Genomic DNA, 17,561 nt, shown 5'->3' with positions numbered 1-17,561 from the left:
GCCAAACATAAAAGAAACACAGGGACAGTCACAAAGAATTGTTAATGTTGGGAAAGACCATTAACAATGAACCCAACCATTAACCAAGCACTGCCAAGTTTGTCACTAAACCATGCCCATAAGCACCACCTTACAGCTTTTCTGAGCGCTTGCAGGGACAGTGATTCCACCACTTCCCTGGGCAGCATATTCCAATGCTTCACCTTTTCTGTGAAGAAGTTTTTTCGGATATCCCATCTAAACCTCCTGTAGCACAACTTGAGGCCTTTCCCTGGCCTTTTGCACTTATCCTGCCATTTGTTACTACGGAGATGAGGCCGACCCCCACCTGGCTACGAGCTCCTTACAGGGAGTTGAGGGCGGGAAGGTCCCTCCCGAGCCTCCTCCAGGCTAAACAGCTCCCGCAGCTGCTCCTCATGTGACGTGCGCTCCAGAGCCTTCCAAGAGCCCCTTCTCACCCGCAACACGCGTTTTGAGGGCACGGAGGAGAGCCTTGCCCAGAACAACGCTACTACTGATAATATTATTTATAGAGGAAGCAAACCCTTTATAAGCACTTCAAACCCGTTTAAGCAAACCCTTCCCGACACTGCACGGCGGCAGGCTCCGAGCCGCAGGAGCAGGGCCGGAGCTCCCCGGCTGCGCTGCCCTCACTCCTGCCCTTCCCCGCCATGGCGGCGGCAGCTTCCAGGCAGCCGCCGGTCGCGGGCTTTGTTCGTCTCTGCCTGCGCCGCCTCCGCCCCCTCCTTCCTCCTTCCTTCCCTCCGCTCCCTCCCTCCCCCCTTCCCTCCCTCCCCCCGGCCGGCCCGAGCGCCCGGAGAGGCCCGCGGGGCAGGGGAACGAGCGGGCCCCGCGTCCCTCTTCCCCCTCCGAGCGAGTGCCGGGGGTCCCCGCAGCGCCCGCCGGCCCCGCGTGCTGCGGGTGAGCGGCGGGGGAGGCGCCATGGCCGACCGGGCGCGGGCGGCGCTCTCCGAGTCGGGCTGGTAAGTGGGGCCGAGCTCGGCCGCGCCGCCGCCTCCGCCTCCGGGGTGACTCCGAGCGGCGGAGCGGGGTGGGCAGTGCGCCGTGTTTGAGCGTGCGGTGCGGGGGTCGTCCCCGCCCCAGCTCCGCTCGGAGCCCGTCGGCGGTGGGCAGGGAGTTGTGCCGCCTCCGGTGCGCTCGGGGCCTGGCGATGGCTCGCCCTGGAAAGGAGCTCCTGGCCCGTCCCGCCGGCCCTGCGGGGCGGGCCGGTACCCCTATCCCGGGAACATCCCCCTCCCTCGGGATCGGCGGCGGCCTCCCTCCCTGCTCCGGGACAGGCCTCGCTCGGAGGCCTGGCGCCTGCCCGTGGTGCTGGGGTTGTTAATTGCACTGTGCGCCCGTTCAGTAAGGAAGGGAAGATGAAATAAGTGGGGTTAGGGTAGGGTAAATGAGGCACACATAAGGCTTGAACTCGGGTACTTGTGTTTTCTACCGAGTCCCAGTCGCTGGGCACACAATATCCATTTTGGAACAACGTGTTTTAACGAGTTGTGCTTTTTAAATACCTACTGCAAATGCTTATTTGCTAGCCTAGAGGTGAGTTTGCATTGTGGAAAGTTTTTGTTTTGGGTCTTGTTTGTTTGATTGTTTTGTTGAAGTGATTCACTTACTAGTCAACGCTGACTTTTTTCCAGAACTACTTGGAAAGTCTTTCACCACTAAAGTTCTGTGCAAACTGCTAAAGCACAAAGTGACACATGCAAAGTTATTTCCAATGGCGTTTTGGGGATATTTCTGTTTTACTGTTTACATTAGTGGTTGTCCTGGATTGTGGCTTCATGTATGTTTAAGATGGAAAAGGTTAAAGTGGCTGTCGTGATTTAGAATAAAACAGGATAATTTACTTGGAAGGGACCTATGACAGCCATCTAGTCAAGTCACTTGATGACTTCAGGGCTCATCAAATCTTGGTATGTTGTTAAGGGCACTGGCCAAATGCCTCTTAAACATTTGACTGGCTTGAGACATTGCCCACTGCCTTAGGAAACATCTTCAAGTGTTTGACTATGCCTTCAGTAAAGAAATACTTCCTTATGTCCAGTTTGTACCCTCCCTGACACAGCTTTGAACCATCCCTGTTCATCCTATCACTGGCTCCCTGGTAGGAAAGATGAACCACCTCCCTCTCCACTTGCCCTACTCAGGAGGCTGTAGAAAGAGAGCAGTGAGGTTTGCCCCTCAGCCTCCTATTCTCCAGTCGAGACAAGCCAAAGTCTTCAGCTGCTCCTCACAGGACATACCATCATCTTTGTTGCATGCCTCCATATTTAAGGACCTTCTCATAGTTTTCAGTTGTGTGCAAAGTAGTCCAGGTAAGGCCACAAGACTGAAATGGGATAATCACTTCCTTTAACCCCCTGGTGATGCTGTGTTTGGGCCAGCTGTTGCAGTGAGTGCTACTTTGTGGTAATAGTAACCAAGTAGAGTAATTAGGTGTCCTTTGGTATGCTTCTTGGATAACTGTATCAAGATCCAAAAATACTGTTTGAGGTGTCTCTAGAGTGCATAATCCTGTGCTTCCCGGCTATTGCTGAATTGAAATAATCATAGCTATTTTTGCTACTTTTCATAAAGTTAGCTTATTTAACAGGAGTTTTGGACTGTGACTTGACACTAGCCCCTCTCTTCTTCTGTACTTAGACCTCTCTGAAAATGAAAGAGCTTTCCATAAAAGTAGTTCTATTTTCTTAGTTTGCTTTTCTGTCTTTCTATTGCCTATTCAATTTTTTTGTTTCCAACAGTTTTCAGCTCTTGTGTTGTTTTACTGCCTTTTCAGTTGAACGAATGCCATCGGTAAATGGCTTTCAGGTTTTGGCAGTACAAATATCTGAAACAATCTTTCCCTCTGCAGTGTTTGCTGCCCTCCTTTTGAGTGTAGACTCTTGAATAGCTGTATACACTTGTTATTCCTGCAGTCCTGTAGGATGGGAGCCAGAGGCTCAAAGTTGATCGGGCAAGAAATGGGCTGATTATCAGTTCCACTGGAATTATGCCTTGACCTATTTGCATTGAGAAGGGTAGAATAAAAGAGAGAAGAATTAAATGCATATACTTTTGAGGAATGTGAGGTGGAGTGGAAAAAGAAAGAATGATTTGGAAATTTTGCTTAGCTGTGCTTATGCACTTTCAAAAAGAATAGTACCCTGAACATCCATGCTTCTAACTGCTTTGCTGTTGCTCTTACTTATGATTTTTCTCATATTAGATCTTAGTGTTATTTAAGACTTCTGTGAGTGAGCCTTCAGTGGTGTTTAATGTAGTATTATGTGTCTGGCTACACTGGTGATTAAATAATGTTTAGTACTTAATTGGTTGTTACGGTTGCTGTCACCTGATGTCAAAATGGTAAGTTTTCTGGTACAAAGCCAAAACTGTGTTTATATGTTAAAATCTGTCCCCACTGCAGAAGCACTGCATGGCATGTCAGATTAAAAAAAAAAAAATGTTGTCCTTGCTTAGCTGAAAATCTACTGGCTTGTAAAATACTGTCTGTACTGATTGGATTTTAGAGTAAGTTTCTTAAATCTTACAAAGTAAGAAGAGTTAAGATAGACACTTGTTTATGTGAGTTTCTGCAACTAGTGTTTACCTTTTATGATTCTGAATGAAAAATAAAGTTATTTTTCAAGTAAGACAGTAATTAAGTGTAGATAATACTGAACAGTAATTATATATCTATTTCCCTCCCCCAACCAGGTATTGTCAGAGTAATTTGTTATAAAATTGTTTGGGAATTTGTCATGTTTGTCTTCAGTATATAAATGACATTTCTGTGAGCTTCTGAAAGGTAAAGTAGCCCTACCTAGTAAATGTAGTAGTGGTAGATAAAGCTGGGAGCTTTATTTTTTTTTTTTTTTCTGGTGATGCTGGTGTTTTATGAAAATGAGTAAAAGGCCCTTGTAGTTTGTGGGCAGAATTGTAGTTTTTCTGAAGACAGATTCCTGCAGCTCTTGTTGAAAGCCTACATTTTTTGGTCCTAGTTCTTTTTGTTACACACTAGGCTGTTCCTTGGAATGAGATATTGGCTCCAGCTAGGGGAGAGATAAGGTGTTTGTATTACATGTCAGTGAAAAAGATATTCTATCTTGGAACAGAAGTTCTGTATTTTTATTTAATTATCTAACAGGAAGAAGGCCAAGTGGCAGAATTACCTTTTTGTGTTGTTACAGTTACATTAATGAGTTTCAGAACCAGTTTTCCAGTGTGCTTATTAAAATATGGATCTTAATGGAGCACAAATTAGTGAATCCAGTTTTGTTACTAGAAGTGAAGTCCGGAAGAACTGCAAAATACATCCCCTTATGTAAACAATGAGTCGCAAAGCACTTATTACTGGCTTGCAACAGAAGTTTTTGTGGTGTGTTTTTTGTTTTCATTTGTTTGTTTTTTAAAATTTCCTGGGTGGCATTTCACAAGAGAATATGACAAGCCAGGACCTCTGCATTGTTCCTAGATCTTTGCAGAACTTGGGAATTTATTACATAGGAATGCCAGCATGTTGTCATAAATGAACAATATGCCATGGCCTACAGCAGGCCTGTGGTTCTCTGATCTTGGGTCTGGTGATTGATCTCTGTGGGAAAGTAAGAGGTGCAAACTGGATAAGGAAAGATTTTTTTTTAGTGCAACTAAATGTATTTGCAAGTTCTTTGTCAAGTAGTACAGATATATTTTATTGCAGTATGTGTGACATAAAAATTAGTAACTCAATGGCAAAAAAAAATACAGTCTTGTAAAACATAATGTATTTTGAAGATTATGTTGTGACAATGTTGTGACTATGAAAAGTTACTCCCAATGATGAAGAGGAAATGGAATTTTACTGGTTGTTTGGAAACAAAAGAATACTGCTTAACAGTTCCTGAGAAAACCTTTATATTAAAGTCACTGTGGTTATATATTCTTTGTAAGTGAAAAATATCGTTGATCTACAACAAACTTTTAGACTGAGTTTTTTGTATTTCAGAAAGTGATGTGCTGCATAGTGGGTAACTCTGGGTTTAAGATTGGTTTGTTTGCATGTGACCTCTTGTAGGATGAATCATCTGATACGATCCAAACTCTAAAGCAAAAGTAGGTGTATGCCTGGAAACATAAGGAAGTTCTCAAAGGCATGAATCTAACACCACTTTCTAAGAGCACAGCAGGCATTTGGCAAAGCAGTCAGTTTCAGAATTCTGCAAGATGATCTGCTTTTTCCTAATTTTTTTTTGCTATTCCTATAAAACCTTTTTGGAAATCGCAGCTGAAATTGGTTCCTGCATATTGAGCAAGCTCGAGCAGGAGAAAAAAAATTCCTTAGACACAAGCATAACACACATATTGTGTTTCACAGGAGAGATGCATCTGTTTTGAGATTCTTGACACTTCTTTTGTGATGTGCAAAATCTTGTGAAGTTTGTTTGGTACAGTGAAATCTCAAAATGCCAGTACAAAACAAAATCTCATATCATTGCGTTTTTCATTTGTTCAGGTGTATCTCTTACTGGCTGATCTGCTCAGTTTGCATTCCTGCTGGGTCACAAGTAATGGGTAGTTAGAACCTGAATTCTTCATGTCATTTTCACTTTGCAAAAGGTCCAGCATTTTTCAGTCTGTTAAGGGAAGCAACCCAAAGAAACTAATTCATATGCCATTTTTTCCCTTCTTTTAAAAGAAGATACTAGGTGTTTGAAAAAGAACTGTTACTAGCTGGAATTGTTACAACTACAAGAAACAAATTTAGGGCTATAGTCAAAGGTGAAAAAAAGGATAGGTAAAATAAGGAGGTGGAAGGAGGTAGCGGACTAACATGTTTGTTAGAAGAGAACTCAGTTTGCAGAAGAGAAAACGGGAGGGGGTGAACTTGGTGAGGTTTATATAATCTGCAGGCAGGACATAAAATGAAAGTAGATGTCTTACCAAATCCTACACAGTTATCACTCATTGAATGCCACAACTCTAGAATTGGAAAGCACTTACTGAAGATAGTAGTAGATGGGTTTAAAAGTGGGTAAATTTTTTCAGTACAGACCTCAACCAAAGCTTGTTTTCTGAAGACAAATGGTTATCCTGTCAGTTAATATGGTTGGTTAAAAGATGAGAGATGAGATAGATAAATGATTGCTTTATATTGGAACAATGTTAGCAGTAGGTTTCTGCTAGGATTGAAGGGTTCATTATATTAAAAAATATCCTTAAGGGGTGACATTACTGTGGCACCATAGCAGTTTGTTGATCTTTGGGGATTGGTAAAATCTGAACTAATTGGGTACTTGCAGCAAACTCTTCCAAAGCTGTGTTCCAGTTCTTTCACGTACAAGTGTAGTTCAGTTCTGGTGAATCCCAAATGATGGTCATACAGGGAAAATCACACAGACCTATCTACACAGTCATGAGCTCTAAATTTGCTCCTGTTACATACATACACGAGAAGGGCAGTGGTCAGACAGTTGTTGGGAATTGTTCACAAAGAATTTAATCATTTTTAGGTCATTATGTTCATCAGAGGTGTGTCAAAATCATTGAAAGTGTGCATTAATGTAATCATCCCAGCACAGCAAGGGTTTCATAGACACTGAAAAAGTCGATGAGAGGTGTTGAAGGTAGTCTGTGCTGGGAAGATGAAGATCTTTGCTCTGAGAAACAAACCAATAGGGGGAGAGATGATAGAGATCTATAAAATCCATAGATCATAAAGAAATGATGAATAAAAAGCAAGACTAGCTGTTTTTCTTAGGACAGGAATTAGGCCACATGGTGAATTAAACTTGTTACCTGATGAAAATTAAAGCAGCTTGTCAAGCAATGTGTAATTAAATTGTGGAACTTATTTGCCGCATGATATTGTGGAGCAGAAAAAGTGTGAGCGAGTTAAAATTGTAATTAGGCAAAGCCAGGTAGGGATAGGTGCACTGAATACTGAACTCTACAGTGAAGTTGGACTACCAGCTCTAAAATGGATGGTAGCCAGGAATTCCTCTGGACATTTATGTCTAGATATTTGCTGTGGTTTGCATTCTTGACATGGATCATCTGCCTCTGGTCACCCTTGACAAAAATGGAACTGTGTTAGACAGCCCTAGACTGCATAAGTTAAAACACCATTTATGTTCTTATTTTTATATTGGTAGGTAAGTGTCCGCACACCATAGTTCTGAGGAAAGGATTTTCTCCCCTTGATTGGAGATGAGGGAAGAGGGAGTGAGGATTTGGAGAGAAATGAACCGAACTGTTGAAAACAGAGAGAAAAGGCAAAGCAAGTGTGACAGTCCCCTATGCACTCCATCTCAGCTATGATTTCCACTGCCTTGCTGAAGCTCACCCTTCTGGTTTTCATCAGTTGCTGGGAAAGAATCTCCCTGCATCTTTTTATGTGAGAACTCTGATCGATTTATGCACTGTCTTGGGGGATGCAGACTTCACCTACTGGTTTCTCTGCTAGGAAGCTAAAGCATTAATATAAGATGTCCTTGATTTATAGAATTGTTGCAACTTAGAACAAAGTTGTTGCTACAGTGAAAAAAAAGAAAAAAGGTGGAAAGAGAAAAGCTTACTCTACTTGCAGCACATCTAAAGTTAAAGATCTTTAAATCGCTGCAGACCTCTTTTTAACTCCCACCTTTCCAGTGTCCTGACTTTTCTTGGTATAGTATGTCGCATGTTGATTCTTTCCAATCAGTGAGTTCCCTGGAAATGTGTAGGTTTCCCATAGCTAGTCTCCTTTTCAGAGTTCTTGGAATTTTTAATGTATTGAGTCTTGTCTCAAAAGCTGTTTAGTTAGCATTGTAATTCTTAGGCTTAGCCTTCTTTATGGAATGCAAATACTTCATTAGGACAAGTGTTACTTAATGGATTTGACTCAGTGACGTACTAGTTTCCTTCTTTCTACATCTTTTTGTGACATTATCTCCTGTCCTCTGAGTTTCATAAAACTTTCTATCAATTTTTCTGTTGTTAAACTAATTTATATCATCACATAAGCAAGGTGATGGGGTGGAGCTTGTTACACAATTGAGATTTGATTTACCTCTTCCATCAGAGAAATTTTGTAGTGTAGTGTAAATGGGATTTTGGTAGGGATTTGAGGGAAGGATAGAATAGCAACATGCTTGACTATTATTTGCCTTTTCCAACAAACCCAAATGAACTTCCCAATGGAAGGGTGAAATAATAAAAGCAACGGTGTGTTTAAGAAGTCTAAAGTTGTCTGAAGGTCAGTATCTTACCATTAGAGCAAAAGTAGGTTCTTTTAAACTTATATGTTCCTGGTAATTTAAATTACTAGTCAGAAAGCTAGTGTCATCTAGAATGTGGAAGTTTGAGGCATTTGGAGTAGATGTTGCATATAGATAAACTAGGTCTCAGGAGAAAGACCTTTGCAAAGACTTTGCATTCTGAAATCATGTTATAGGACTCTTGAGACAGTTTTTTAAAATCTCTTCAATTTCTGTGTGCTCACACTCCCCAGGCAGTGAGTACTTGAGCAGCAAGCTGGTGGGAAGGTAGCTGGTGATTTTGGAGTAAGGTACTGTTATCATTCATACTGATAACAGAGTGATATTTATTGGGATTTTCTATGTGTATATTTTGTGTACTACTGCTGGTTAAAATATAATTTTATGTAAGTAATACATGTAGGAGTACATAGGAGTAAGAAGCTGTCCTGAAGTTTTAGTTAGAGAGAATTACACTTGAACATTGGATATTAAATATCCTATACATCAGGTTGTTTTTGTTTTCCCTGTGATTGTCATAGCAATAAAATTAAAATAAATTTAAGACTAATTCTCCAAGCTGTGCAAATTGTTCATACTTTCAGGAATAGTACATTTTCTACTTCTTTAGAGAAAAAAGAGCATATTTAATTCCAGTAAGAGTAATTCTAGTAGAGCAGACAGAAAGAAGGAAAGGCTCTCTAGGGGATGAATAGTATATTCATGTTTCTAATCACTTTCTAAGTACTTAATGTAATGCATAGTCATGAGGTGTCAGATTTTAGGAGGACTGGACAGCTCTTGGACTGATGTGCAACCTTTGAGCTTTTTTGCACATCTAAGGAAAGTGGTTTAAATAATCTTTGTACCACTAGTAAGTAATCAAAGCATGGCAGACATTCTTGTATTGGCATAATTTTGAACCCTTCACTTTGGGAAATGTAGCTTAGGTTTTGGAAATGGGAATGATTGCATTAACTGACAGCAAGCAAAGACAGTGGAGAACAGACTGCTGAACTCACTTCTGTGTGAGGGAGTGCTGTCTGGGGGCAGTGGTCAAGACTGGCTTTTTCTTTCATGTTGTTTGTCTCCTAGTGCTCCAAAAGCAGTTCGAACTTCTAGTGCTGTGTCATAGCCGAAAAAAAGCTGTTGAAGAAAGCCAGAGGAGAAAAAGCCATGTGTGTTAAGACAGCTTCAAGATACTCTCAGTGGCGTGGCAGCTGTGTCTTTGGCACAGCCCCAGAGTTAGTGTATTTGTGTTCAGTTTAATGCTTTAGGGTGGCTGCCAGCATTTTCTTGAGAAAACGAGTGAGGGTGTTCACAGCTTGTATCTGAGAAGACAAAAAAAAGGAAAGAATTTTAAGAATTTTGTTACATGAACAAAGTAAACCATCCACAGTGTTGTGACTTTCGTATGTCAAATTGCTGTGGCCTGTTGGCCTGTTATGAATCATGGAGTAGCAAATCTTCTCAAGGAGCAGAAAGCTTGCAAGAGCTTCTGTCCAGCAGTTTCTGACTGCAGGGGCTATTTCTAGCATCTGCTGTTTTACAACAGTGCTGCTTGCTAGAAGCTTATCTTATCAAAGTTTGGAGTTAGTGAGGTTATCTTGGGCACATCTCTGTGTGTTACCTGGAAAAGTTTGACATTTTTGCATCACAGCTATTACTGTTAGATAAGAGTGTGCATGTGTTATCACTAAATCTCTTCTATTAAGTAGTTGTTAGAGATTCATGTTCACTTGTTTATTTCAGTCTGCTGAAGTTTCACTGTGTTATATTCTACTGTTGTAAAATACAATATGCGTGATTAAATACTTACATGTAAGTGTTTAAATACTTAGAGATGTAAATCAGGATACAGCATTAAATCATGGGCTAGAAGTGTGCACTATCCAGTACCCTTATGAAAGGCATTAGTAATACTATTCTCCTATTAAATGAGGATTTGAAATCACTTAGCTCTGATATTGATGGCAGTGTACTGAATAGGTAAAATACATCTTTCAACAGCTGGATCATCTTGTTTCATGGTATTGCTTGTTAGAATGATAGAAATGGAAATTACCATTTATTATGGAAGCAAATTTCCACTTCTTTTGGTTGATGTTGCCATAATTTCTGTTAGGTTCATTGTACAGTGGGAATGAGGAAGACTTTAAAAGGCATCAGGGCAGTTAAGTTTACTCAGAGTTTCCAAGTACGTACTGTTCTTTTTACCTTTGTAACAGTGATACCATGTCCAAGACAGTTTTATATACAAAGCAGAGGTGAACTTTAAACTACTTTTCAGAATTGTAATGCTAATGAACATTACATTTTTAATCTTAGCACACTTTCTGTTATACAGTTGAAAGTATTACTGAGTGTGAAGTTTTCCATTTGACTGTTATTTGGAGAAAAACATGAGGGGAGAAAACATCAGTGAAGGAGATGAAGAGAAGGTGGGTGATTTTCAAGGATCTGGTTCTGACTGTGCAGAGTAGTGATTTCTGAATGAGGCACACTTTGTGTTGAAGTAATGAGCTGCTAAGGAATGCTGAAAGTATCCTTATGTAAAAATATGATCCATCAAGCTTCTTTTCATTGAGAACAGAATGTATAATGAGCACAGTCATGATTCTTGGTGTTAAAAACTTATTTAAAGTTGCGTTTTTAAGTTTGCATGGAAGGTACTATACACAGTTGTGTGTGATACACAGGTAGGTTTTGATAGATTAGAGAATTGCAGTTCACCTAGTGTAAGAAAAGGCCTGGAATTCTGCCTTTTGGCAAATACTTGCCAAATACCTCTGCAACTTTTCACTTGAGTGCTAGCTAGAATTTTTGATAAAAAATCGCTTCGGATTTTGTAACTATGAAAAAAAGTGAAGGAAATGGATGCATCATTGCTTATACTTAATATTTTAAGATCAAGATGTTTGAGTTTGTTTAATAGGTAAATCATTCTTGAATATGTAGTGTAAAATTATTTCAATCAATTTTTGTGTCATTAAATAGTAAGTAACAGTTTGTGGTAATCTCCTTCTTAGTGGCCAAAGAAATCTCTCATTCTGAGTTTGGTCTGAAAAATTTCTGGCATATGTTTCAGAATTTCATTTTGAAGAATTGTCTAAAAGAGAGAATTGCTATGGAATAAGCAAATGAGGAAATAAGAACTTGAAGGTGTTTTTATGCTTGAGGTGTTAAGTTTTGTAAATCTACTGAGTTTTCAGCCTTGATCAAATAACTATTGCAGAAATTTGCAGTTGATGCTCATTTACAGTTTTGGATGCTTAGGCAAAAAGATTCTCTGTTCATGGTTTTGAGATGGAAAAGATTTCTTTGGAGAATGCTGCTGAGGGTTTACCAGTGTGTAATTTTCTCTAGGTTTGGGAATGGGGAAGAGAGTGTCTTTCTTAACACTACACTAGTCTATGCTCTGTGTTCATAATTTATATTTTAGTTCCTAACTAAACCATGCCACAATATGATAATAGCATGATGAAAAGTAAAAAGCTTAATTTAGTCTAGAAGAGTAATTGCTGTTATGCTTTAGCTGTGGTCATATTTTCCTCATGCTGTTGCACTAGAGATGAACTTAGTGCTTTTTAACTGCATAATTCTACTCTTAAATGTCTTTCAGTATTTTTTCTCTGTTCAGAATAATTACTGTGTGTCTATGTTGTTTGATTCTTAAAATATTAACATATTTATTTATTTAATTTTTATCTTTTAATAACAGAACAGAAAATAATTATCTGTCAGGTGAAACATTTCTGTGACTGACTTGAGAAGGAAAGGAAGTAAAAGTTTGAATTAGAGGTTCATTCAAAAAAAGCAAGAGAATAAAGAACACATGTTGTTCTCTGATTACGTATCAGGAGGTTAGATGAATCTTGAGTGTTAGAACCCTTAATTTAAATCCTTTCTCTTCTTGAGCCTGCAGTGCCAAAAAACTTAATTGAAATTATTAATTAAACCAAAGAATATGAAAATAAATCTTAACAGTGAGCTACTTCAGCACCTGATTTTTACCTCTTATTTCAAAGAACACTTAAGTAAACAGTATCAAAAGGAACATCATTTGGTGTCTTACCATTGCAGATTTTTTTACACTTTATTTATAGCAGTAGTAGTGAAGGGCAATGCATATTTTCTCTTGTGCAAAGTGGTTCTTTAAATTTTTCCTGACTTTGAAAAATATTTTCTCTGTTACAACTCTGTGGGTATAATTATAAACATTTTAATGAAAGAATACTGCCAGTTAGGAAAAGTATGCTCCTGGTAGAATCTTTAGACTGCATTTATGGATGCTTAATTTGGTTTTGCAGTAGTTTGGATGATCGATCACCTTCACATTTTTTACAGACCTGTACTTGGATTTAGGATGAGAATACTGTTGATAACATGCTGATGTTTTAGTTATTGCCAAGCAGTGTTTATATTGTCAAGCATTTTTCAGCTTCTCACTCCACCCTACCTGCAAGGAGGCTGGTGGTCACAAGGAGCTGGGATGGGACACAGCCAGGCCAACTCACCCCAATTGTCCCAAGGGATATTCCATACCATATGGCATGATGGTCAATGTATATACTAGGGAGGAAGTTGATCAGGGTCTGCTGCTTGGTAACTGCCTGGGCTGCGGCCTGTAAGTGTTGAGTAACTGCATTGTACATAACTTATGTATATATTATTTCATTATGATTGTAATTTCCATGATTTTCTCTTCCTTTTGTGTCATATTAATCCATCTTTATTTCAACCCACAAATTTTACTTTTTTTTACCTCCAGCTCTTTTTCCCATTCCACTGTGGATGAAGGAATGAGCGAGTGGCTATGTGGTGTTTAGCTACCTGCTGGTCAAATCATGACAGTCCTTTTTTGACACCCAAAAAGGAGGCATTATGCATGGCACATAAAGGTTTGAAATAGTGGAAGATCTGACTGGAACATGTTGAAACAGATTTGTTTTAATTGTAGAGTTATAGAATGGGTTGGGTTGGAAGGGTCCTTAATGATTGCCTGGTTCCATCCAACCCCCTTACCATGGACAGGGACACAGTCTGCTAGACTGGATTGCTCAAAACCACATCCAGCCTGGCCTTGAACACTTCCAAGGATGAAGCATCCACAGCTTCTCTGCATTATCTCTTCCAGTGTCTCACCACAGTAAAATATTTTTTTCTAATATTTCATCTTCATCTACCCTCTTTTAGTTTACAGTATTGATTTGTGTGTGCAGTGCTGTATTGTACATCGACAGTACTTGCTCTAAATGTCGAAGTGTATATATGTTGTATAAGTAACAATACTCGCTGTATATGTTCCGTGTTGCGCTGTTCATCACCTCTGGGGGCTGGGTCGAGGTTTTTATTGTGTTGTATTTTGTAGCGCTGGCTCCCGGTAACATTGTAGTTGTGAGATTGCTGTGGTGCTTGTGCTCGCACTGCCTCCATCTCCGAGCTTCGGGAGCCATCTACGGGAACCAGTAATAATTGCACTGGGCACCTTTCCTCCCCAGACAGTCTTGGCTGCAGGGGAGACACACCTCCACCTTCCCCCTCTCCTCCAGGCTAATTGCAGTAGCTCTGGAGGAGCTTTCAGTATCCTCGGCATGTTCAAACCAGCATGTTCCTATTGCTGTGTCTTCTGAATGTGTTTCAGGTCTTGCTCAGGGTGAAACAACTATTTAAGAATATGGCACACACATTTGCCCCCAGGTCCAGGTAGCAATGAGTGGTAGCAGTGTGTGTGGAATGGTACAGCCAGGTGCCTGGTCTTGTGGTCACCTCTACGTTTTGCAATTTTGCCCCAAACAAGGGCAGGGAATGAGTGTTCGTTTTTTTGGTGAGTGTGGTGTTTATTCACCTGCTGGATTAAATCACAACACTGGTGAACTGCAGCTTGGATATAATCATTGGAAGTCCTTTGGAATGCCACATAGATGCAGTAGTATTTTTTATAGTTTTAGGAATATATGAATCTCTGTTGCTGTAGAGCTTTTCAAATTGATTGCAAACAAGTCTTCATGTGTGTTCTTTTACATTGCAAGAGTGCATGCCCTCATGCTGCTTACTTTTGAGTCATTTTTTGTAAATATGCTATAAATCTAGTTTTAAAGGTCTGTAGAAATGGTTATTTTAGCACAAAGTAGAAGAAAAGTAAACAGGACACTTTTGCAGGGTTGAAAGTAACTGCTCTGTATCCAGAAAAAATTTCTGTGCTGAGTTAAAATTATACAGTAATAGTAATAGGGATGTGTGTGTTTTAAGCATTGATGACCACAGCTGTAAAACAAATTACTTTCTGCCTGCCATTTCAGTTTAAACGTACTTCATTCTTTCAGTAGAATCCTCATCTTTCATCCTTGTCTTCTGAGCAGATTGTAACTTCTTTTTTTGTTTGTGCCAATTTTGATATGTAGAAGGGATGGATGTGCCTTGGGTGGCTTGAACAGCTAATTTTTTTTTAGTTACAGCACTTGAATAGATTCTCTAAGACCAGTACCCACTATAGCAGCTATCCTTGGCATCTTTGTGTTGGTCATGAAATTCTGCTTTCAATGTTACAAATAAAACTGAAGGTATTTTCTTAGCATCTTGCTTGTTGAGTCAGCAAACACTGGACATTTTAAGCTTTTATTATTTTTGAAATTAATATGAAGTGTCTTGAAGCAGAAGTAGTCCAGGTCTTTGACACTGGTATGGAAGATATGCTTTAATAGCAAAATAGCAATTAATAATGTTTCCAAGTTTCATTTTATAGTTTTATGGTTCAGTGCTGCTTTTGTGTGGTAATAAAGTAAGATTTTACAGCTTGAATTGAGAAATATTAATAGCCTCCTTCATGAGTACAGTTGATAAGCTAAATAAAGTGATTAAAAATTATCAAATTTATACTTGGTCTATTAATGATTGAGCCTTTTGTTATTTATATGTAAGAGTATTATGTTGCTTATTCCAGTCTCAATAAGCCAACTTTTAAGTATCCTTGCTGGGAAAAAATGTCAAAAAGGTTCCTTTGAGAAAGTATTTTTGGGAATTAATTATTATAAAGATGCCAGGTTTTGCTTTTCTTGCTCAACATGTAATTTAAAAAAATAAGTTTACTTGGCCACATTCTGAAGAAGCCATCCTAGTCCCAGCCCTTGCTCAGAGCAGGGCTAACTCAAGCTAGGTCACCTTGCTCAAGGTCTTGACTAATTAAGCTTTGAATATCTCCAAAGTGGCTTGCTCTAGTGCTTAGCCACTTTTTGAGAAGACTTTTCTCTTTATGTCCATTTGAGATTTCTGGTGTTTCAGCATGTGTTTCTTGCACTTTCTCATTTCACCTCACAGCACTCAGAACTGGCTTTATCTCCTTAAGCCATGTTCAGATGGTGGGCAGCGCAACAACTTCCTTCTTTCGTCTTCTCTTCTTTGGGATGATCAATGGTGCTCTCAGTGTCTCCTCCTAAGAACATAGGCTGCAGACCCCAAAACACCTCAGTGGCCTGTCTTCAGTTTGGGGATGTTCTCTCATAATGGGGACCCCGAAACTGGACACAATACATTAGACATGGCTTTGTGCTATGGAGAGAGAAATAATGATATTTTTTGATTTGCCGACTAGAGTCTTGCTGTTGCAGCTCAGCATGTTCTTAGGCTTTACTGCTGTACAGGGACGCTGGTTTGTGTTCAAATTGTTCAATACCATGAACCCACAGAGCTGATTTCTGTTCAGCTACTTCCTAGTCTCGGTGGTTGGAGCTCTGTGATGTTCTTTTTGGCCAAGGAATTGTGATGGTGGTACATCTCGTGTTAAAATTTACTAGCATGTTATCCTCTATGTTCTTCCCCCACACCCCCCCAAAAAAAATTCTCTTACTTTTTTATTTTTTTTTTATGAAAAGTTGTGCATCTATTTTAAACTTTAATGTTAATAAAGTTAAAAAAGTTAATAAAATTTTGACATGCTTATGCCAGCACAAGCTATGGTGATATGTGGAAAAAAAATGAAATGTATGTCTACATTATTGAATATGTATTAAATGGAAAGTAAGTAATTTATAATAACCTTTTATTATAGCTAGAATGACTTTATTTTTTTGTTCCGGCTGCTACCGAAACTTCTGATATCTCTTAATTTCTGAACTGGAGTGTGTGGAGACCGGCACAAATGATCTCTTCATTTTAAGTGGAAGTAGTATTTTGAGTTGACTTTGCTACAGGATCAAGAAGCTTAAATCATTCTGTTCATGCACATCTTTCCTTGTTTAGTCTCTACAGGTGATGCTCTTCAGCTGTCATTTACTGTGTTGATCAAAGTTTCTGTCCCAGAACTGTCTCTAATCAAGTGCAGTAACTTATGTTTATAGAGAAGCCTAAGAGTATAACAAATGTGCAGAGATTGTTCTCATTCTCAGAATGTTTCCCCAGCTTTCAACAGTTGGGTTTTTTTCATCAATTTCCTCAGCTAGATGTTTTCTTTCTAGTAAAATTTCTATGAACTTCTTTTGCATGGATCTATGCAGTTCTTTCTTGAACCTGTTTTAAATTTTAGCAGCCACAGAATAGTGAGTAACACCTTCATATGTTGTATGAAGCACCCTTTTCCTTAGTTTGCTCAATTTCCCACCTGCTGACTTAGGGATGGTGAGTGGCCAATCCCTTTTTATCTTAGTAATGTCACTTGCAACCATATGGATATGTTAAATATCCTCTTTGGTCTTTTTGATGGTGAAGAAACTTGGTCTTTCTAGTTAGTCCTCAAAAGAAAGGTGTTCTGTAATTTTCATCTGCTTTGTTACTGTCAAGTGGAGAAGGGCAGGCAGGAGGGAGAGTTTAGGAAAAGCAGATGAGGAAAAAGAGAGAGAAGAAGATGATGAAGGGAGATACATATATATGCTCCTGTCATTGAAGAGGACAGTACCACATGACAGAAAATGTGATGTGATACAACTATGGTATGATTCAATTTACTTACTACCCCTCAAAAAAAGTTAATTACCAGCTTATTAAGCGAAATATAGTGCATGATAAATTACATGAAAGTTTCAAAATTGCAAGTGTGTTGGCTTTGCATGGTGCCTTTTATGTCTTTTATGCCTGTCATGTACTTGTGATTTTGGGTAGAAGAGTTGTGTGTAGGAATGACAACAGTCATTTGCAGTTACAAGAGGTAGGACTTGGCTTGCACAGTTCTGTGAGAGTTGGTGGCTGGATGTGGGTATGTTCCTATGCAGAATGAAAAAGTTTAGCATTATCATGCCATCTCTGTGTGATGATATACCTGTTTTACCATTTGACAGATGGAGGGTGTCATTAGTTCCTCCTTCTCAGCTGAGAGGTGGTTATTGTTAGAAATGGCTTATCTCTGCTCGTTCT

At 39.5% G+C, this 17,561-nt stretch overlaps 1 protein-coding gene across 25 annotated transcripts in view; it reads left to right on the top strand.

The window, feature by feature from the left end:
• Positions 1-17,561, top strand: part of TDRD3 (tudor domain containing 3) — a 165,974-nt gene that overhangs the window by 73,264 nt on the left and 75,149 nt on the right. For 3 of the 25 annotated variants that reach the window (XM_086881116.1, XM_086881117.1, XM_086881115.1), the window contains exon 1: positions 825-983. The exons of 17 other annotated variants lie outside the window; for them this stretch is intronic. In XM_086881116.1, coding sequence (XP_086737242.1) covers positions 943-983 — 41 coding nt within the window. In that variant the 5' untranslated portion in view covers positions 825-942. Of the gene's footprint in view, positions 1-718; positions 984-1,010; positions 1,558-17,561 lie in introns of those variants that run through there. 5 more of the 25 variants (XM_086881136.1, XM_086881140.1, XM_086881118.1 and 2 more) reach the window with 4 other exon arrangements.

This window comes from Cyanistes caeruleus, chromosome 3, assembly GCF_971803275.1.
Source record: "Cyanistes caeruleus chromosome 3, bCyaCae1.hap1.1, whole genome shotgun sequence".
Classification (NCBI taxonomy): domain Eukaryota; kingdom Metazoa; phylum Chordata; class Aves; order Passeriformes; family Paridae; genus Cyanistes; species Cyanistes caeruleus.
Note: the sequence above shows the minus strand (reverse complement) of the source record. Positions and strands in the feature narration are given on the sequence as shown.